Source organism: Bombus huntii, chromosome 9 (assembly GCF_024542735.1).
Source record: "Bombus huntii isolate Logan2020A chromosome 9, iyBomHunt1.1, whole genome shotgun sequence".
Taxonomy (NCBI): Eukaryota; Metazoa; Arthropoda; class Insecta; order Hymenoptera; family Apidae; genus Bombus; species Bombus huntii.
In genome coordinates, this window is record NC_066246.1 from 16,871,273 (window position 1) to 16,894,655 (window position 23,383).

A 23,383-nucleotide genomic window follows, 5' to 3' on the forward strand; every position below is an offset into this window, starting at 1 on the left:
CTGAACTTACGACTTTGCTCTCGGAGGTTTGCTTTTTTTGTTCCGATGCATTCCTCTGATAAAAATTGTCTGCTGCGAATCGATTTTTGTCGATTTTGAAATTGCTTTTAAACATTTCCGACGGTTATTTATTACGATTCGGATAATATCGAACAATGCTAAGTCACGATGTAAACGTTTCTACAGATATAGTTTTCTTAATATTTTCCAATTATAGATCATATTATATTTGAATACTTAAAATTTGAACAGTTATTTCTTCTATTATTCGACAAAGTAATAAATAGAATTTCAACGTTATGACGTGAACGTCTCTGCAAATGTATTTTCATTAATACGATCCAACTGCAGATCATGTCTGTATGTTACGTTTCAACTCACTTGGTTACGATTACACTCGCTCGATTACACGAAAAATAAATTCAAGTAACAGATAACGAATTTGACTATGAACTTCGGTGGCCTAATTAATTTCGGCAAATGATCGAAGTTTGAATCTGTGTCTACGCCGGCTAAAAGTCACATATGCCGTTGTGAGAGACGGTCTATGGTGGCGGATGTTGGGTATTGCTTTCAAAGTATCCCACGGGAGGTGGACGAATGGCGGTGTCATTCGACCATCCTTTGGGACAAACAAGTGACTGCACCGAGGGTAAATGTAGTTCGTTATTGTCTTGTCCTGAGAAATGGGAAATGGTTTCAATGTACACTCGCAGCAGCGGAAAGCTTGCGACGCTTGAGACTCAACTTTCTTCGATTTATAGCAACGAAATTTACGATTCGCGCCAGCGATTCCGATTTAAACGATAAACCTACTTCAACGAATAAAAATGTTCGATCATCGTCGTTCGATTAATATCACGTGACACGTGTTGAGGGAAAAGGATTATTCAAAAAAGAAAAAAATACGCAAAAGGGCAATATGGAATTATGGCCTCGCATTGGCGGGCATTGAATCGAGTATCGAAAGCCAGGTATGATCGATATGCAATTTCCATCTGCAAAATTTCCGCCCGTAAACTATCACTGATCATTTACCTGGATGCGTCCAGCGTATAACCAGACACGTGTACGCGGCAATCGAGTGTTTTACGATGGCGCATCAAACATGCGCGCGTCAAGTTTCGCCGCATCGCGAATCACTCTCGATCACGGTTCTGTCCCGTGTTAAATCACTGCCACATTGTTTCTGGCCCGTCTGTAACGTATGAACGTCATCGAACGAATATCGAATACGCCCCGGCGGCGAGACGTGTCCGGAAAATAAATCAACGTCCTGCTGGAATAAGAATACACTGGCACAACAGACATTAGTCTAACATTAGTCTAATATTAAACATGAAAAATGTTTGCGTTTCGAAACATCTTTAAATATATTGCTAAATAACGGCATAGACGCGTGATCCCCCCGCGTGATAAAAGTATGATTAAAATATACACGGTAGTGAGTTTCTTTTTAGCTAAATAAGAAAATATAGTCCTCTGTTTAAGTTTACGATTCGTACGAAAATCCTGTACAACGTTAATTGTCCAACATCAACAATTACAACTTCAATCTACGCACGAGCTCTGCTATAATATTAGCACGACTACCGCTATCTCGCCGCGAACGCAACGAAACGGAAAGCATAACCGTGAGCAACATTCGTGGAAATGTGCCGATGAAATAGTAAAAGTTCAAAGGGCACGAGATGCCGTCTAGTAGCAACCCCCAACGTGACAAACGCTTCAGCCTACGCGACTCCACGAAGATTCAACGCGTCTGCTATGCAGCAGCCTATGCATTTTAAGGGAGGGGTGATTTTTAATGCCGTATAAATATGCATAGACCGCGATATTAGCTCTTACGTGTCGTCGGCCGAAAAATATCACGCTGGGTACTGAACGCACACGCCTGTAAACGCGCACACAAGCGAATCCACTCGTACGAACACGCGGAGAGAAAAGCATCCCCGTGTACATATGCGGCGGCTAGGTATGGAGGAGAATTGGGGTTCTCAATGGATAAACTATGTCGCAGCAATGACCCTAGGGAGCATCATCTAACGCCCATTTTGTTATGACGTCTACCGGTCCTGAATAATTTCACACCCGCGAAAATACACGGCCTGCTAGGGTGAAACCGATCGTCACCCCTCCAAGTGCCGATCTTCACGCTTAACTTTCAGCCATACAAGATGCACCGGTTCAAAACCAGCGAACCATTCCTGTGATTTTAGTAAGAGTTTCTCTCTCTTAGTAAGTACAATCTTACGTTCTTTAGCTTCTTAATTGAATTATTATTGCCCTTGATTAAGGGCAAATCAATTTTAATTAGGTGAATCGAGAAGCTTGTGAAATTTTTCAACAATTCGGATAATAACGAATACCAGTGAACCGAAGGTAAGCTCGCAGCATGATGGGATTGATATTATAGAAAATGATTTATATGTCTGGACTTATCGTCGAATTAAAGTTAACCGGTTCTATCGGAACTTTCGATTCACAAATTAGATTCACAAATTTACGATACAGTAGCGTATAACCCTTTTGTGATATAATTACATATGCGCTCTGTAATTACGTAACACGATGAATATTTTGTTCAGAGAATTGAAATTTAATGAACGGTATATCGACAAATAGCTGTGGAGCACGTCTGTACTAGTAAATAGAGGATCTGATTGAAACACTGCGATTCTATACGACGCAATTGATAGATCGTTCACCGGTGGAAGTATAACGGCATACAGATTCTTGCGAGCGCACTTACTTCAAAGGATAAATCCAATTCCACGAGCAATTCGGGCTAATTTCATGACAGGCATCCTAAGGTAACTATATTGCATCCGTGAAATAATAATAAAGTATAAATGGATCAAGTTTACGGTTCACCGTGTCTGCGAGAGCTGCGAGTATGCGTTTTATCGGTAGTTCCGCAACCTTTATGAGGTTACCCGCACTACGAGCAAGAATGTGCATCTCTTTACTTTAACCTTACTACCGGTACCTCGAAACTGACTGAGAGAAGTGCGTCTGAAAGTTCGTATTAATAAATACAACGATACTGTAGCAAAAGCTGTTAACTGTTAACTGTAGCAAAAAAAATATAGGAAGAAATATTTAGAATCGACGTTGCTCGAGTTTGGAGGTGATTCTCGAATTTTAATTCCGTCCTGACGTTAGATCACGACGATCCACTAATGGCGCAACGAAAATGTCCCTCCTGACGACGTAACGCAACATGAAACAGTAGGCGGTCTGGGTAATGCGTCTTGCCACCCTCGGACAGGAGCCCGACCACCGTCATCAATCAGGCTCGCATCGTACCAACTTATGTAGTATTTATTTTCATTAAATATTAGCCGCTTCCACCATCAGGCTGGATCCCATCGTTTTCCCTTTCTTTCTTTCTTACATATATAATATATAGAATTTTCTTTTTAAATTAAGCGAATTAACAACGAGATCGTAGCTGTCAACGATCGAACGAACAAATCGTATTCACGAACCGTTGGAAAATATTAGTCGAACGTTGATTGCAATCGAAATTCAATATCAACCATATGTAACTATTTTACGATTTTTAATCTCGAGAACGAAAAAAACGAGAACATCGATCGAATATTCAAATGTCCCGACCAACTCTGGAACGAATACCATATATATAGAAAATTTTCGGTTATTCATTGTCATTTTGTAATTGCCGGTTTGACTTCCAATGCTTTGATTAATTTCGTCGTGTCTAAACTATCGACAGTAAGGCATCGATCCAATTTCGAAAATAGCAACGTCATTCGAAATTTGACGCATCGAAGACTGTCTGATCGGTGATTGTCCGTTTCTACTTGGCGCGCGCGCGACACAGCCCGAAATTTCACGATATTCGTCTTATTACGATCGAGTGGAAAAGATTCATCGTCGAGGGACTAGAGAATGGCGGGTGATAAATTAAGTTTTCATCGCAGAAACGCTTCAGCCCTCGCAGGATCCCGAAAAGTCTCGTAAGAGAAACGTTATCTCGGTTTTGCGGCGATTCCAACCATTTTTCCGCGAAGCGACTCGAACTATTCTTCAATGGCGTGCTGAAAGCTACTTCTATATATCTTAGGGTCTTGGGCAGATCCCGCCGCTTGCCTTGATGGCAAGCTCAATTTATATCAGCGTCCGTTGAAACCCCCTTTACGAGGTCTCGCCGCCTCTTCCACCTCCTAAACCTCACCCTAACCTCAAGCCACCCCTGAACTCGCCAAACCTTGCTTCTTGCCACCTTGCCATAGAACCCCCTGAGAGCTCGAAAACTCTTTCCTCGGGTTAAACTAAGCTATTCGCGATTGCGCCGAAGAAATTCACGCGTTGAAATAGAAAATCGTGCTCCAATATATACACCGACTACTTATATATCCCGTACACAATATACTAAATAATCTTCGTTAATAATTCGTTGACAACTTGATATTGGTATTATTAAAGACTAAATTTACGAGAGTCGATATTTCTTTCAACTTACCGCTTCATTCGCGAGTTCACGTGCATACGATGAATCCCAAACAGGGATAATCGTTTATGCAAATTCTGTGTCAACTGGGTAGGTGGCTGGATTGTCGGGGAAATTCAGCCGGCATCGACAGGAAAAAAGTAAATGTCGTTTGATAAAACGCATAATTAACTACATATAGCAGTGTCCTAATGAATGTCCATATTTATGGAACATAATCTATCATGTATCGAGGACTTTGAATTCCGAAACGATGGCCAGTATTTGAATGAAAAACGATGAAAAATTTTCTTAGTGTCTGTGAAAACGTGATTGAGTTTTTAGTAAGCGTTTTCGATTATGCGTTTTACTTGAACGTCGGCTGGCAGTTATCATTGCGACTGATGCTGATTATTCGAAAGCGTTTGTGTTCGTTTCCACCCTCGCCGTGATTCCAGGTGTTTCCTGGGAACAGCTGCCGCGGCGCACGCGCCTCAGCAACGGCGATGCGGTGATTGATCAATTTTTAAAAAGCAATGTTCCTAATTGACCCGCCGGCCCGTCTCGGGCTCAGGTATTATGGCCACGAAAGGCATCCGTCGAGCAACCTTAGTCATCGAAAGGTGTGTTCTGTGATTCGATCAATCCAGTTGCCTTTCTAAGACCCTTTACCTATTCGGACCGCTTCTGACGGTGTTAACAGTCGGCTGCTTAAACTTCTTCGTTAAATATCTTTCTATACGCTTTAATCTTCCTTAATATCTTTATACGTATACGAAGGAGAATCATTTTTTGAGAATTTTTATAGAAGGGAAATAGTTTTCAAGGTATCAAAGATAAAAAGTCTTTCAGTTTGTGCGTTGAAAGAATTTCATCTAAGGTTGAGATTGAAAGGCTGAGCTTAAGATCGATGCATACGAAACTTCTCTGGTGTTTCAGCCACGTTGAAGAAGAAGTAATTCGCTCAGATTTATGATAAAAATATCAAATTCTCATAACTCTGGTCGCGTATACGTATATCCAGAATATTTATGTGATTTTCCCACATAAATTTAGATTTTCAGGAATAGTTCCAGTTATCGGAGAGTTGTGGCAAACAACAAAAGTATAACATTTGTGGGCGATTAAATGTATCTCCTAAATTCCGTCTAGGCAATCTTTTAATGTATGAATTATTTTGAAGGAAACGGTAAATGAAAATTTGTAGTAATCTCGTTCGAAAAATTGTTGAATCCGACAATTGGCAATTCTTCTAAATTTGGAATATTACAAGCATTTAGTTCTTGGAACGGTATAGTGGACCAGGCAGAAGTAATTTCTTTGGTTAAATACACGATGATATTCTGAAGAAACTGCGAGCCATTGAAATAACACTTCGTATGCACCGATCTAATATTTCTTTTTACCGACATTCCAAGTTTATGGCCCGAGATTTCCAGGTAGTTGAGCAACAACCATTCCGTGATTATATTATGGATTGCGTAGTACATCGAGTAGAACTATAATATCATCTGTTTGACGTCGTTTAATGGCGATAGTGCACGATTTTTAAGATACATGAATTTAATGATCGCTGATCTATCATACTAGGTATGCAATTAGTGCGGGAACATTCTCGCTAACCACCTTTGTCCGCGTGTCATCATAGAGAACGATAGTTTCATTCCTGTCATAGTGCGGCCAGTATCGTGATATATGTGTAATTAACACAATTTCATAGATATTCGTGATCATCGAAATGGGTATGCTTTACATAAACGTAGAACGATTCGACGATGACGATTATTAACAATGGTGCGATAGTGTTTTATCATGATTGAATAAAACTGAAATAAAAGCTAACATTTACTCTATATTTCAAAGTTAATTAAATAGAAGATATATCACAGAACGAAGTATTATAACTATGACAGCCCGATGAACAAGTCCGAAGAAGAAACTAAATCGTTTCTGGCCATTTTCAAGCAAAAGAATTGCGTTTATTATTTGTAACTGAGCTGCGAATGTTTATGCATTTATACGAAATTCAGATATACAGAAACATATATAGAGTACACGTGATATTCAAAAATATACAAAGTGTCGAATGTGAAATACTCGCTAAATGTCTTGAGAGTTTATTGAAATTTTTATTTATGTTTCATTTTTTTAATTTCATACATAAAACCTGAATTTGCATAAATGTCTATTCATGGCACTTTAAAAGAAAATTATTAAACAAAATGTTGCAATTCTGACGACAGAGAACGACAAAAGAGTTGAATCGATTTAGGTGACACAAACAACTAGTTTGGTGATTGTCCGGCGCTCAGCATCCAATATCGTCGACGAAAGCTCTCGTTTTGTGTGCAGTTATTTCGTAACAGGAGTCATTAGCATTCACCTGCGTTAATTAACGGAAGTTCTGGCGCACGTATATGCAGGATGCATCAGCCATGCGTAAGGGGAGGCAAAGAGGGGGTGGGAGGGGGCCGTGATAATGCGGCATATATACATCGACAGTCCCTTGTGCTTTTTCCCTCTTTTAGTTTGTATCGTCAATGCTCACGTGCCGTGTAACAGCAAATTATCCACGGGCTTTTAGCTGTAGTTCTAGCGTAGTTGTACCGTGAAATCGGCGTAACCACACCCGCGAATGCCGCAAGAAATACCGACAAGACGAACGAGATCGAAAAAAAGGGGCAAACAGATTTTGCATAATTTTCGCGATGGTTTCCTTCGGTCAAGAGGGGAGCGAAACGAAGTCTTCCCGACTGGAAACAAGGATCGGTAGGATGTTACCGACGATCGTCATGTGTGAGATTTCGATGGATAGTATTATCGTGAAACGCTGCGCCAATGGTCTATAGACACCGATTCGATCCCAATGCACTTAACACCCATCCGGCTCTAATGCTATTCTCTCGTCACGAGCATTCATCCTTGAGTTGCAACAGACGTGCCAGATGTTCCTAAGCTCCGCCAAATGAAGCAAGATATCCCGACATAATATCTGAAACGTCCAAAAGTGCCGTATCCCAAGAAAACGTAAAACAAGTCATACTCTATTAAAAATGTTCCCATAAAATCTACGATCATCGAGCGTCATCTCGAATCCTGTTAGATAATTCAAACTTTTAACATCGTAATCCTACTTACTTCGCACTATGCGTAAGTACATACATCTTACTGTTCTAGCGTCTTCCGAACAAGACCAACGTAACACAAAATTCGCGCACAAATTTAGCATAGGAGTAACGCGATACGATAGCGATTTTCATTCTATCGTGAAACTTAGCGGCTCATAATAAACCGTCTTCGTTGGAGAAATCCGGCGATCGCTTTCTGGCAATACCTGGAGTACACTGGAGCGTGTAAATCCCATATATCCAATTAGATTCGTATAATCCCTACATGTTAGCAGAGGGTGTCTCCACCCCTCGGACTGGCTGGCTGTTTCGTTCTCTGTTGCCCCCGGAAGCAGCCACGGTTGCTCCCACAGGTAACGCGTTGCTACGTGTGCGTCGGAGGCGCAAGCGCGCATCGTACTCTAATGCTAAAGTACTAATTTATGGGCACATATGAGATGGCTATAGCGCGCTTTACCGTGCCAGGAAAGGGACTGTAGTCCGTGGAACAGGGCAGTGGGGTGGGGATGTAGGACGAGGGTATATCGGAGAGCACAGGGGTGGGCTTTGCATGCGATATCAATAAATCAAGTCCCCGGGACCCTGGCAGCTTAGGGGGCCACTACGTGGCCAGAATCAACAGCTCATAACGTCGGCTAATAGCTACTCGCCGTGGGGTCGAAGATATTGTCGTAACGCCCAGGGACATCTTAACGTCTTGCCTCGAATTTGCTTTCGCGCGATCGTGAAAGAATGGCCCACCAAAAGAACATACTATTCCGAACACCAATTTAATTGTATCACGAGAGGGAAATTTATATGTATAAATTTATACGTATAATTATGAATTTATATCGATAGACGAGAAACAAGTAACTATAAATAGTTTTTAATTTCTAGTTCTAGTTTTGGATTCACTTCAATTATACGATAAGATCAATGTTACGGGTGTTACAAAATTTCACGTTTCTCGTTACGACTATCAGGCTTGCGACTGCGAGGCTTGCTTTCGCGTGAACGTGAAAAAATCGTCCACCAAGAGAATATACAATACTAAGACCACTAGCAGTTTAATTGTATCGCGCGTAGGTAGCACAGTAGACGTAAGTGAATTTATAATTATAGACGGGATATAGGAACTATCGTAGCTTTTGATTTCTAATTTTGGTTTCAGATTCGCTCAAAGGTTATATGCATAGTAAGATTAAAGTTACGGGTATTAGAAGATTTTTCATTTACCTGTTACGACTGTCGGGATCAATGTCCCATCGAACAGAACAATTCGAATCTTCATCCATGATAGGATAAAGTTTGATGGCGCTCGTGCGTTTCCAGGTGTGGTTTCAAAATCGTCGAGCAAAGTGGAAAAAACGGAAGAAGTGCGGTCCAGTTTTTCGTTCGCCGCCAGGTCCGTTGCTGCCATCGCATGGCTTGCCTCCTTTTGGACCGATGAGTTCCGACCTTTGCGGTGCTGGAATGTTTAGTGGACCCCCTGAAAGATGGACAATGGGAACAGGTTAGTTCAGCGATAGTTATTTCAGTGAATTAAGTTTTCCGTAGAATATATCGATACAACGCATCTGTTTTTAAAATTAAGATCGATCAAGGTTTAGAGTATCCTATTAAATTCGTGTCCCTGTTAAAATCGTCGGAAACGAAAGATGGAAAAGCGATGGCGAGTACATTATTATTAAATCTACTGGCAACAAATTGCCCGGTTTTATCATTAATTATATTCAATTCGTCGTGTCATCTGATTATCAGGCGTTTCGCACGCATTTACGAGGGAGACACGTTGTCTTAAATTGGCGACAGTAGACAAAGTCTCGACAGTATTCCGCTTCTAATTTAATTTCGTGTGTCCGTTGTGCTGGACGGGTTAAATTATCCGTACGTACCGTTGGTTTTACAGCTGTCCGACGATTCGTATGTGCCGTTCCTCGTTCATTTCCTTGATCGACAAACCCTTCGTTGTTGCCCTTTTTGAAACGGCAAACGTCATGCGGCTGTTTGATTAAAGCCGCTTGTTTTACAGGTCTTGGACAATTGGGACAAGGAGGCATGGGAATGGGTGGTTTCGGCCAAAGTTTAGGACAACTTGGTCAGCAAAGTACAGGAAGCCTCGGCTCGAGCTTAGGTCTTGGTAATTCTGGACTACCGATCAGCAGTCCGTCGCAGGCCGTCTATCAAGCCAGTTATGGTCTAAATTCCCTTGGTAAGTTAACCTTATACATAGATTATATTCACCTAACCTGCAACCCAAACAGGATTCTTTAGATGTAATCAAGTTCGTTTATAAGTTTGTCTCTCGTTTGGGAAACGAGATTGTTTAGATAATTCGTATTACCGGTGATAATGGCTTTAATAGAAATGGAAATTAATTGTCGAGTAAAAGCGAATACTCTTTGCACAATGTTAAACCGCGAGTCGGAATGAAGAGAAGGCCGATCATATTTATGCAATTTTAAATGACAACTCAACGTTTTACAACGCGTGATTCTATGAGGTCGTTGGAAACGGTATTCCAGGGATAATAAAGTTTTATGTGTTAGTCTTTAAAACGGTGATTTAGACTTGGCTCGATCACAAACGGATCTTTTAAGAGAGGAATATTTTGTCTATCTCGAAAAAAGACGAATATTAACGTGCCGGACAAACGCAAACGCTTATAGGCGGTTCGATAATCGTCTTGCCAAACTTTTGGACCGTGGCCCTCTAAAAAAGACGATGTGCAAACAGTATCGAGGAACCCGGTACCTCTTTGACGAAGTCGTTAAACGTTACGGTGCATTATCGCTCGAAGGGGTTATGCGCCTGCATGTAAGGAATTTGAGACAGAAACATAAACTCCGTCCTCTCGTCTGTTTACGCAGGCAAACTTCGAGCCTGGTCTCGCACCTAGGTGCGAGATCTTTCGCTGTATGTTTACCATAACATCCCGATGCAACCTGTCTTGGAGTTACGCTTCGGCTTATCCAGGGACCTTGTACCTTCGAAGTTGCTTCGGAAGACGAGACGTGTGTGAAATTCTTTGTCTCACAAAATTCTACCCATCGTACGAGTTCCGTCTCTCTTTCTCTTTCTCTTTCTCTTAAATACACGGCCGATACGGCCGAAACGTTTTAAGAGAACATAGGCGCGAAGAAACTAAAGAAATGGGAGGACAAGTTGAACTATCGACCAGTTTTCTGTTTGTTTCGTAGTTACTTTGACGTGTGTTCATTGAAAAGGGAAAAAACGAAGATTTAGAAAATGTACATAACGAAATAAGGGTTACTATTTCTGACTAGATCTTATTAAAGGGTCGTTCTAAAAATTCCAAAAATCGTCACAACGATATGCAAGACGATCACTGTTCGTTACAAAAATTCGACCGTCCAGTATCTTTTTCGATTATCCGCTTTTATAATTTGCTTAATAATTTATAATGTTATATCAAATCTAGAAATCACTAAATGCATATTGACACGTATAAATGGATTAATCCCGACAGATATATACCTACACCGTCCTCTGCCGAGGTCAACAACTCTTAAGATCACTTTCTGCAATATACATACATTTTCTTTTTTTTTTTTTTTTTTTTTTTAGAAAATCCTGCTATTCGTCGGATATCAGTTCTCGTTTCGGAGAGCTCATTCATACATAATTATTTCTTCAGCGACCAAACGATAATTGAAAAGGAATATTTGTAATAAGGGGAAGCAACGTTATAAATGCGTTCCAAAAAGTCATTAAAAAAAGATTCACAAGCGGATACGACTTCATAAAGTTTTCAAGCGATCGCCGTGTATCCCCTTTCGCATTATATTTGTATCATTCCCTGTCTAGTAATTAGTTAGGTTAGATATTGTGGTATTCCAATGAGGCAACATTTTATCGAATCGGCGAAATTCTATTAGAAAGGGTTAAACCGTGTAGCGAAACTGGCTTTGTGCGTAGCACAATTTCACAATGTACGCACTAATGTGAGCGTGTCTGAAACGCGAACACGTACCTGTGTACATACGTAACACGTACAAGGTGTCAATTATCACGTATTATCGCCGCGGGGCAGGTAGCGTCAACCAAAAGGAGAGAAAAAAATGCCGTTCCACAGACGTAATTCACCGTCCGTGTGATTCCTGTGATCTCGGTTTAAGGTGGACGCCAATACTTGCGAGCATGAGCCTGACCGCAGTCAGTTATCCGCTTTTACTCGTTGGTAATGCCTAGGGCAAACACCTTTTAGTGAAACGTCTTATTTTTTCGGTTTTCGATGATGATTAGCATCGAACGGTAGCGTGGCCGAGGTTTGCCGGTTTTCAAGTCGATTACGAAGCTCTATTTTGTTTATTCTCGTCTAGCAGCAGTGGAAGAGAGAACGTCTATAAGGTGTGAATTAACGTGGCCGAAAATGCCCGATTTTCGAGTTACGCACGACCTCCTCGATTCTTTCCAAGTTCCTACAACAACGACCTATTTCCACGAATGGAATTTACTTACTTATTAAATCGATCCCTCTCTCATTCCAAGCTACGAACAACGGGATACTATTCTTAGTAATAAGAAGCATTCATGGAATAACTCGATACAAATCGAATAACTCGTCTCAGCGTTTTACGAAATTCTAAAAACGATATTTCACAGCCCCGCTGGTTCGAATTGTCGCAGAAATGGACAAAGAAAGACTATGCAGTATCACGTGCGTCGATGCCATTAGCTATTCCATTCTTCATCGCTAAAAGGGGCGGGCACGAATAGTCCTCCGCAAACTTGTACTCACGCCGCAATACCGCCATAAAAAGATCCCTTTTCCCCGTTGTCTCTCGGCGTGCCCACCAACGTGGCGCAAGAAAAGACGGAAACGACTTTACGACACCCGGTAGCACACCCCACGCACTTTGTAAGCCTACTGTATTAATATCTCCTGCGAAGAAAGGAAACGTTCCCTCGTGCACCTGCGGTATCGCACCTGTAAATTGCCATATCGCTACCTGGCCCGACTAAGGGATTCTAGACTGACTATTCTAGACAAACGACTAGATAACCTTAAAATGAGGTCTATAAAGCGAAGCGCCGATGATATTTATTTTCTATTATAAGCCTAGGGTCCGATGCGGACAGGCGGCCTTTTTCTCGCGTCTTGTTGCAGCGCTAGGTTATAGTTATACAGAAGATGCATTTTCCGAAGGATCAAATTTCTTATGAGAGTAGCTACATCGTTCTCTAGATATTTCATTCGTCAGAAGGATAGTACATCAGAACACGCATTTATCGTAACCATAGCCTTACGGAGCAATGAATAATGCACACGTAGCGACACAATAACCTTCACCGCCAGATATGTGACAATCGTACAGGTACACATATACAATATGTCGTATGAAGACTGCAAAGGAAGAACCTGATTCATACCTAAGCCACATTTTTGTTTCTTCTTATATCATTATATATAATTATATAATAATACAAGAATTTTATTCTAAATGTGCAAATGTGCAATGTCGTTCCGTTATTTTTCAATTATTCTCATAAGAAAAAGATATGACTTGTGCATGTATCACGTTCTTCTCCTACAGTCTGCGTCTTATTGCATCGGGTCTTGTTCGTAAATGAAAGAAACACAGATGAAAACAGACACTTGGAAACATGATATTGCAACTTTCAGGGGGTGTTCACGTGTCAGCGTCCCGGGGCTCGCCGCCAGGAGGATCCAGCGTGGGCGGTGGTCAGGGTGGCGGGTTAGGATCGGCCTTGAACTGCGGCCAGGGCTCGCCTGGAACGACTTCCGGCAGTGGAGGCGGTGGCGGCGGTGTTTCCTGCGTGGCTGCCGACGTGAACGCAACCGAGGCGTCGGATTGGAGAGGCGCCCACAGCATCGCAGCGCTTAGGCGTCGTGCCTCGGATGCGTCGCAGCAATACAGTCCACAGCCACCGCCACCACCCGCAGGACCTCCTCAGTATGCCCAGGACATGGAGTACAATTCCGTTTACTGAGGCCCTGCCAGTTTCACCATTAACTCGACGATAAATCCTATCGGGGAAATGTTTCAAGGATTCCCTTCGTGGATGGTTCCGAACGGTCAACGTGCAGGGTAGATGGGTCGAAGTAACGCGCAACAAGAGGGAAGGACACAGGATGTTTCTCCAGGATGTTTCTCTCTCTCTCTCTCTCTCTCTCTGCTCCTCGTTATCGTCGCTCGGAAAGCATGCATCTCTGTTCGCCACGACAGGTGTACGATTCCGATTTTTAGCGATTGCAACGATGGACAGCGTCGTAGCGCCGGATTCTGTCTATTGAGGTGGTCCCGATGATAATAAGTATTCGTTGTTACGTTATTTTTGTTCTCGAGTTATGTATGACTAAAGAAGAAGGAGAAGAAAAGAAAGAAAAAGGAGGAGGAAAGGAAGAAGTTGGCTGAAGGATTTTGATGTTACGTTACTGGACTGACCGTGACAAAATGATAAATTCAAGTTACACAATGGACATGTATAGAAAGTTTGTCACTGTTAGAAACTAAGTCAACAACAACGAATTTTAGTTGTCTCTATGATGGTTATAGAAGACACGTACTCTTAATATTTGTTTTATTCTTGCTTGGCTGGGTCAATTTGCAATCGTGAATAGGATTCAAGCGACTGTAAAATTTCAGCGGTGATGCCGATGTCCGTTTCTTCTGACAACCATACGTGTGATCGTGATATTTGAGAAAAGTGAGTCGTTGGACTGAACAAGTATGAATAAACATCGCCAAGGTACTCGAAAGATGAATGATGTCAAACGCGTGAGCAACTAAGAGAAAAAGGCTTCGTTAATTAAAGTTGTAACGTACTAGTGACTTCTTTGAGAGAATTCGTGTCATACTGAAGCTGTGCAACGCTGAGAAAATGCAGTGATCACTTCATATAGTATACACGTATTAACTTTATCACGGATACTCATCGGACGATTTGCTACGTTCCATGCATTTCTAACATGGCTAATTGCAAATTTAAACTTTGTATACCAATAATTCTATCATTGTGTGTTATAGTTGAAACGGATGTGTTTGATTTTATCGATATTTTACAACTGTATGTAACGTTTACTTCGTTTACTTCCTCGCGAATTACTTATAGGTAAATCAATCGATTAATTTGGTGGAAATTTAAATCAGTTGTATGAACGAGAGTTTATTTAAACGTTACGAAATATCGCTTTACATCCCATTTCGAAGAAATCTTGCGAATCATAAATAATAAATTCTCGCGCCGTGGCACGGTGTAATGAAAAAGTATACGACGAGTTATTATAGCATTACGTATGGCATTGTAAATATAGTAAAAAGATTGACGTAACAACTATGATCGATTATAATTATTACTATTAAATTTAGCGATATCACCGATAACTTTCTGCAGAAATCTAGTTCCGTTGGCTTACGGTGCCCTAACCTACTTTTAAAAACCAAAGCAACAGTACTTTCTTATAATTTTCCGCAAACCCGCTTCACCCAAACTTGATTTTATTACCAGCGAAATAACAAGGAAGGAGCCTGTGCAACGATCGCTTTAAGCTTTAACAATTAAAACCAATAATTTGTATATGTTGAATACGCAAAAAGGGACGAAGCTAACCTTTCTCTGTTCTCTTTATATTTTCAACGCAGACAGGTTTCATTCTTGAAATCGAACGTCGAAATGTAAGTAAATGCTGGAGAAAAGGCAACGTGTATTAAACAAGGAATTTCACTTGCTCCAAAAATACAGTATGTGTGTGTGTAACGTTGACTCTTGCATGAAAAGAACAATACTTTGAGTAAACTAAAATGCAAGTTAGCACTTACGCGTATTGCATTTCCCGATTTACTATCCTAGAACGCTGCAAACTATAGATTGTTTCTGTTGTTGTACACCGGAGCGTAAGTTTTGTAAATAGAGTATACGTCTAACAATTAATAATAATTGAATATTGTAAGCGAACACGACATCACATTTACGAACGAACGTACGCAAGTATACTTGGACATTGTGATATTTTAGGCTCGCTGTTGCATTTTTTTCGACAGCGACGAGCCGTGTACATGATATTGCAAGAAGAATAAGCGGTACCACATTAGTGATCGCGAGTGACGACGAACGTCGATTATTCTAGTTACGAATTTATGGTAGTCATAGGTAAAACTTAGTGATAAATATGAAATGAACGATATGCAGTTGTCAGTGTATTACTACGAAACGTATACGATTTTTAATGTACAAAAAAAGAAAAAAAAAATAACGGTATAGCTGCGGGACGACGTCTTTTCGGAATTTCATCCTGCTGGTACGATTTGTGTTCGGGATGAAATAACCTATACTCGAACTGATCTTAGCGATTCTTTTCTTTCCTCTTCTCTTGTCGCTCGTTTGTTTTTCTCCACGGAATATTTTCTACACACCTTCCGATTTGGACGTTTTTATACGTATTTAAATAAAATGAAACACCTGCGTATACAAGACATTTACAAAGTGTCTCGCGAAATTGCGTTATGTCTCTCGTTGAATAGTACGAAAGATATAATATTTATTTATCGGCTGCGTGCGTGCGTGCATAAAGCGATTTTACGAAGATCGAGTCTGTCAAAGTATCGTGCTTGCTGGCGATTGAATTAAATTGCATGAATATTTTACAACGATATGATTGATTGCGTATTTCGCGTGAACGTTCTCCTTTTTTCTTGGCCCGTACAGTTTACAAGCAATGAAATATATTTGATAGAACGTGTCGCAAAAGAATGGACTGACTTTATGCATCTTTAACACAAATCATTATCGTCAATGACCCTAATTAGTGATAAATAGAAAAATTTTAATTTTTATCGTTGTATAGTTGTGTATAGAAGACAACTAAGTGTGTAAAATAAATCATTATCAAAAAATCAGAATTCTTATATATCTTTAATAACTTTGCTGATAGAACCCTGAGCAATAATCTAACAAATTTGTACTAGAATACTTAACTTTATAATACAAACACCGTTTTTATTTGAAAATATACATTTTAATATTCATGGATACATACATTACGTTTGTGGCAATAGCACATGAAAATGTTCACAGGATATAAGAGAAATATAGAGATTGACAGAAAATAGAAAAGAAGAAATATAAAGTAAGTTATTTATAAACATTGTAAGTATCGGTACATTTAAAAGTACTAAAATACACAGTCTCAGGTACTAGAAAAATACTGTCTTTGTCGAACACATTTGAGTAAGTGGTAATTTGTTGATATTGATTAAATACAACATTTTTGGACATGGATATAATAATAATTATAAATTAAAATAATTATATATTTATACCGTTTTTCGTATACCTTTTTTAAAGGGATATGTCAATAATTTGTAATGTATAGTTACATAATAGTATAATTTGTAAATATATATAGTTATTGACATTTAATACGTACAACTTAAGTTTGGTCACTTTTTAGGTGTTATTTGCAAGGCCATCATTATCAGGTATGTTATAATGTTGCGATAAATATTTTTTAAGTTAATTATTTATATAAATTTTGAACATACATTATATATATTGATCTTTTACCCTATTTTGCATAAACAGGATATTTTGCATTTGTTATGTATTGGCTGTTAATTCTAACATTATAAAAAATAGTTTGTCACAATATCAAATGTGTTCAAGATAACAATAAAATCTTTAATCTTTAAAGCTTCAAATAGCACCTCGTCTCTTACATATCTTTATAGGAAAATTTCAACTCTTATTTTTACCATTTACAAAATTTATTATTATAAATTAATGTAAAAGCTAGTGTAAATATTAAACTAAATCAAATAAATCTCCTAAAAAGAAATACAAAATCTAAAATATCGGCAGTTCTTTGGAAACACGAATTGCACAGTAGTGAAAGACAATATAGATATCTATCAAATTGAATATTCGATAAAGTATAAGCGCGGTTTGGTTCGAATATTGATAACACACACATATATATCGTATTTCAATATATCTCGTTTCTCAAATATGGGAGAAACGTTTTAATACTTCTTCGAGTGTAATTATTATCTAAAACACGCAGGAATAATAATGTCTATAAAATCGAATCGAGTAGACTGTAATACACGATTATCCCCATGCTAGGGATATAGCAGATTCGAATAATCGCGCGGTTGTCTACTTTGGGCTGTCATAATTTCAGTTGGATTTAGTTAATGCGTAGTGGCGGGAGTCGGTACCGGTCAACGACAAAGTCTTAAGTAACGAATTCGATACTTTCTTAAACAATATAATAAAAACAATCACGTATACTTAACTCAGTGAGTGATAATAAGTGACCTTATGTGAAAAGGCAACAATCGTGAGGCATTAATTGGAAGATCTCGCAACTTGAACATCATAGTTCGTAAAATTAGCATCATGGAGATCCAGATTCAAATCTACATGTAAAAAGCTTAAATTGGAAGGTAAGACTGCACGTTTTTTTAAAATAGACGTACGTCGTTGAAATCATATGCTTGATACGTTAAAAATTTTAAACGCTATTAAATGATTCTCGTAAAACTATTATCCGGATATTCATCCTCCGAGGCTTCTGGTTCCCTGTTCAATTTATTAAAATCTCGCGGATTTGGTCGTTTCTCCGTTGTCTTGAAACACTTGCCTCTTCTGTTTTCCAAGAGATTTAGGAGTTTATAGTTTTCACGCCTCTCGGCCACCCAGCGCATTCGTTTTATTAACAAACATCCTGTTTATAAAAATAAACGGCATTAGAACATTTCTGGAAAATAATCGATTATTTCGTTTTACTCGCACTTGATAGTAATGGCGTCACAATCGTTTACCGTTATTTCCAAGTCTGACTTGATTTAGAATTTCAAACAAAAATGCATTATATAGATGGAGCGAAATAACGTCGAAATCTAACCACTCTATATATTTTTAAGCATCGTGCACTATATACTGTCCAATACTTACACAATCTGTTGAAAGTTATTCAAGTAGGATAATGGGTAGGGGGGGGGGGGAATAACGGAAAACGTTGTTGAGATGAAAACATGTATATTTTCTCTTACAAGATACGGATATTCAAAATAAATAAATGATCACATACAAGAGGTAGAAAAGAAAAAATGCAGCTTTTCAAAATCGAACACGTGTATAAAAGACATAAAAAAAAAAAAACAAAGCTGAGATTCAATTTGGCGTGTAAATTCATTACACTTCGATTTGACATAATAGAAGATTCAATAATAAGACTGTAAATGAAAAATATTTATACATTTGTGCGATCATAGAAAATGTTAATCAGTATTTACATGTTAGTTTGCTGAACATTCTATAGTGTAAATGGAAGTCAAATGGAGTGCAATGCTAAGTGAACAAACTTTAAGTAATTAATAATAATTTATGACAAATGTTAATCATTTCTTATAGAAAAATATGAAAAATGGAACTGCTCCTTTGCAGAATAGATGGGATAAATATTAATACATTTGTATAAATCAAATGTGATTAGAGTAAAAACAAGAATTAAAACAGTGTTTGTTCATCTAACCACTAAATTATGCATTTATATACAGCATTCTTGTACTGGCATAGTTTCCAAAGCACAATATAATGCATTAACAACTCTATACTGCATACACCTGGTATTTAGCAATTTTGTTTTCCATAAATATGCTATTTTAAATAAAATAATAAAATGTATGCGCAGCCAGTACAGAAGATTGTTAAAACTTACTGCAGCGAGAATGTTAAAATATAAAAGAGAAATTAAGTTGCAATTGTTTGTAGATATTAACCTTCAACCTTTCCTTTTTAATTTCTAAGTATGTGGCATTTTACCAAATTTCTTTTAATACTGTTACAAAGTTAACTACTTTCGATAGAACTACTACTAAACGCCTCATTTCGGCAAACTAATTAACATACATGCACAGCTATTATTTAATAACTCAAAATCATTATTCTTAGTCGAATAGTTTTGACATTTCAGCTGGAGATAATTTATATTCATACTTCTCATCATCTGGTTCTTGAGCCCTCAAAAAAAGTGCAAGTACTACCATACAGAAGCCAAGAACAACGGCTGCTAGAACAATAACAGTTATGACTATTTTTTCTGTTGTAACAACTCCATTCATGTTTTCAAGAATAGATAAGGCTAAAGGTGACAGCAATTCAGATCGTAATTCTGCAAAAAAAACGTTATACATGTTTCGTTAAAGAAATACAAAGCAAATAGGTTTTATTCTTATACTTCAATGATTTAAAATCTTACTCAGTGAAAATCTGTAAGGAATATATCTATTTAATTCCACAACATATATTTCTGTACCATTCTCAGATACAGCTATATCATGTGGACTATTCATATCTAGTCTTGGACCAAATTTGTATAATATATCTCCTGAATTTACATCCAGAACAATTCCTCGGACACGTATATTGGAACGTGTAGTAGGACCATTAATCAAATGAAGTTTTTCTTTGGCATATGCTACGCTATATATATATGGACCAATAATGTTAGGATTCTTGTACTCTTTGTGGAAAGTTCCATTAGTTGCATAAAAAGATACAATTCTGCCATTTTCTCTATCAGCAACAAAAAGTAAGTTCAGTTCACTGGCAAGTGCTAAAGCATGGGGTACGTTAAATGTATTTTGTAGAGGAGTTTGTCCATATATGCTTTCTATAAAGTAAAGTATATTATAGACTATATTATAATTCAATCTAAATAGTTAATTTTCATATAAAATGCATGTACCTACCGCGGCCCCAGTGTAGAATTCTTTCTCCTTTAGCATTGAATTTCAGAATTCTAGCATTACAGTAACCATCGCTAACAAAAAAGTCACCATTATTTTCTACAGCAACTGCTGTTGGTTTGCAAAACCGTTTATCATCATTACCAGGCACAAAAGCTTCTCCAAGAATCAACGAAGGTCTTAAATGCTTTTCTTGATTGTATTGTCTTTTTCTCGAACTTGGTAAATCTTTCATCATTTCTATATCTTTAGCATCAAATTTAAGTACCTGATGTAGAGCTACATCGGTAATCCAATAATTTCCATGCATGTCTATCGTCAAACCATGCGGTAAATAAAATTTGTATGCACCCCATTCTAATATCCTTTCTCCAACTTTATTTAACAAAACTACGGTGTTTTCCCGAATTGGGCCTTCTTCTTTATTAAATATATTTTGAATATTAAATGTAGTCGAGCCCCATACTCTGGATCCTCTATGAAATATCGCAACGTTTCCATTTGGATCTATAGAGACTGCTGATAACTGGCCCATATATTCGATATTCTTGGGCCATTGAGGATTCCATTCAATACCTGAATATATGAAGAAACTCAATACATATAATATATATGATATTTTAAATCTTACTTTGATAAATATTTTATTAACCTTTAGCAAGTGTATCTGAAACTTTATCATTATCGGAGAACTCTAAATACTCACCATAGTCAGATTTGTTCTTGCCCGAATAACTTGTTCCACGCTGTAACATTAAATTAATTGAATTAATTATAAAACATAAAAGTATATATCCGTTTATTAAACGGAATAGAATGTGCTATGTCTTTGTTTCAAAGGCGCTGAACTTCTTTAAAGCATCAATACAATTAAAAAGTAATCAATTTTATTAGAATTTAAATTGCTATATACGATTCTATATTAATACAATAAACAATTTTGAACCTGTTATTCCATAGCACAGCACTTTTTAAACCTCGTATCAATCAAATCTTTAATTATTTCGCATACATCTGTTTTATTTACCTCCAAGTACGGATAAAACTCATAATTCGCTTCGGCAAGACATAAATAAGTAAATAATACTGAAATGCAACAGGCAATGTCATATAGTAAATGCACCATTTTTTAACGACACGATCATTAGATTCCCGTATTCTAAATATATTTTATTAAAATTGCTATGTATTATGGGTCTAAATGTTGATCACGTAGCAAAACACAATCATAAGAAATTAATAATTAAGCAGAGATATGAATTTTGTCAAATTTATAAAGCCTTTTCACACCACGCCACGCGTTACGGTTACTCACGTACGCAACAGGAAACACGAATAGCCATCTGGTGGCAACTCGTCGGGATACATGTAATAAACGATTACACACCTATAAGAGAGATTTGTTAATTTATACGGAATTTTTATATTATTTCCATTAGAAATGCATGTGAACATATTTTTTAGTCGTAACAACATACTAATATGCATATAAAATACACCTAAAAAACTAAGACAACTGATGTTCGTGAAAGATATTTTTTGAAACTTTACTTCCGCGTCAGTACATAATATATTGATTATTTCCTGCGAAGATTGGCGACACCTATTTACGTATCTGTTATTTTCAATGCGTAAACAATAATTGAATAATTGATAAATGATTGGAAAAAGACTCGATATATAATATCGAATTTTTATTTTTACATTTGAAATTATAGACACATATAACGAATATCGACAAGAACAATAAGAAACAATATAGATAACGAATTGAAACTAATTTAAATATTTTTATCTCACGCCAGTCATTAATTAAAGCATTGATAATTTATATATATGTATAACAATATGAATTGCAAAATATAAATAAATTGCTAATTATTTGTACACTTTAACTATCAATAAACTTTTTACTAAAGCAACCGATAAAATTGAATTGAAACAGAATTACAAATCTTTTGAAGCACGTGATTGTTCGTAAATTGGAAATTTTGGAAAGTGTTATAAGAATAAAATTGAATTATCGTCGGTTGCGGTATACATTTTAATTTTAAATAATTAAATGGAAATTAACCTGAATGTATGGCCCACGTGTATACAATCTGCTTTGGATTGAAAACAATTTTTCTCCGAGAATCAATACAGATTTCGGATACAGTCCAATTTAGTACAAGCGTGTAAGTTTGTTAATCATAAATAAAACTGAAAAAATATGTTATTATGAAATATGCTAACGTATTTTCTTTAAAAAATAAAATTTGCTTTTAAATATCTCAATTTTTACTTTTTAATTGTTCCTGTTAATATTCCGACCTCTTACAATTTACAGTCCTTTACAAAACAATAAGAACGCTTCTACAAAGCATCTATGGTATTTTTCCCTGAAATACATATCGTTCAAAACATTCTCAAAACGATTTTCTTTAGTTAATTCATTGATCAACGACTTGCGTTGCACCTATGTCGGTAACGATACTCTTCAACTGTACCTACATTTTACTTCTTTGCTTTTTATTTTGGTTATTCTCCGCTGCAAGGCATTACTTGTTCCATTGCCACCCTTGTCGGAACGTCGAATAAATTTAAATTCATATCTTTCATAAAAGGGATAAAAGGGGGAGGATAGGGAATAAAAAAGAACGAGACGGAAGGAAATACGGAAAGTGGAAAGGAAAAAAAGGGGAGCGAGAAAGTGAACGTAAGGCAAAGATAAAGCAGAAAATGGAAACGAAACCTGTAGAAATAGTTTTTAATTTTAGTTTCTACTTTTATTCATTCCAGACTTTTATATTCCATCATTCCAATACTCCACTCTAAATCCATTTTACCACAACTTTATCAAAAGTTCTAGCCGCAAATTGGCTACACCTCGTTTGAGTTTGTTACAAATTTTGAAGCATTTCATTAAAATTCGAAATTTTAACTAATTAGATCGACTAACTGTTGCAAGTAAACTAAAGGAGGGGCAGTAAGATAATGTTTATAATCCAATTCCGGGAACAATGAATTTGAATTATTCTGACATTTAAGTACATATATTCTACACTGACGATCAGATGCAATTTCTTTCCCATTGTTAA

General features: G+C 37.6%; 2 protein-coding genes across 3 annotated transcripts in view; one reads left to right on the forward strand and one right to left on the reverse strand.

Annotated features, from left to right (window-relative positions):
- The window catches only part of LOC126869779 (homeobox protein orthopedia-like), a 29,858-nt gene extending 11,988 nt beyond the window's left edge, over positions 1 to 17,870 (forward strand). Inside the window, exons 4-6 of the mRNA XM_050626727.1 lie at positions 8,899 to 9,079; positions 9,599 to 9,778; positions 13,214 to 17,870. Coding sequence (XP_050482684.1) covers positions 8,899 to 9,079; positions 9,599 to 9,778; positions 13,214 to 13,542 — 690 coding nt within the window. The 3' untranslated portion in view covers positions 13,543 to 17,870. The remainder of the gene's footprint in view (positions 1 to 8,898; positions 9,080 to 9,598; positions 9,779 to 13,213) is intronic.
- Positions 16,849 to 21,645, reverse strand: LOC126869778 (peptidyl-alpha-hydroxyglycine alpha-amidating lyase 1-like). Of its 2 annotated transcripts, XM_050626726.1 has the most exons (6): positions 21,331 to 21,645; positions 21,010 to 21,049; positions 20,307 to 20,879; positions 19,814 to 20,227; positions 19,552 to 19,726; positions 16,849 to 18,277 (listed from the first exon to the last, which is right to left on the reverse strand). In XM_050626726.1, the coding sequence occupies exons 1-6, from the start codon at positions 21,427 to 21,429 to the stop codon at positions 18,232 to 18,234; spliced, it is 1,347 nt and encodes a 448-aa protein (XP_050482683.1). In that variant the 5' UTR covers positions 21,430 to 21,645; the 3' UTR covers positions 16,849 to 18,231. The 2 variants fall into 2 exon arrangements, with proteins under 2 accessions (XP_050482683.1, XP_050482682.1); XM_050626725.1 differs by lacking the exon at positions 16,849 to 18,277 and having other exon boundaries at positions 18,540 to 19,726.
- Positions 21,646 to 23,383: the final 1,738 nt, after the last annotated feature.

Coding starts and splice junctions, on each gene's coding strand:
- LOC126869778 (XM_050626725.1), bottom strand. CDS start 21,429: ATGGTGCATTTACTATATGACATTGCCTGTTGCATTTCAGTATTATTT. Junction 20,880..21,009: donor CAAGAACAAATCTGACTATG/GTGAGTATTTAG, acceptor TCATATATTCAG/GTATTGAATGGAATCCTCAA. Junction 19,727..19,813: donor TCCTTACAGATTTTCACTGA/GTAAGATTTTAA, acceptor TTTTTTTTGCAG/AATTACGATCTGAATTGCTG.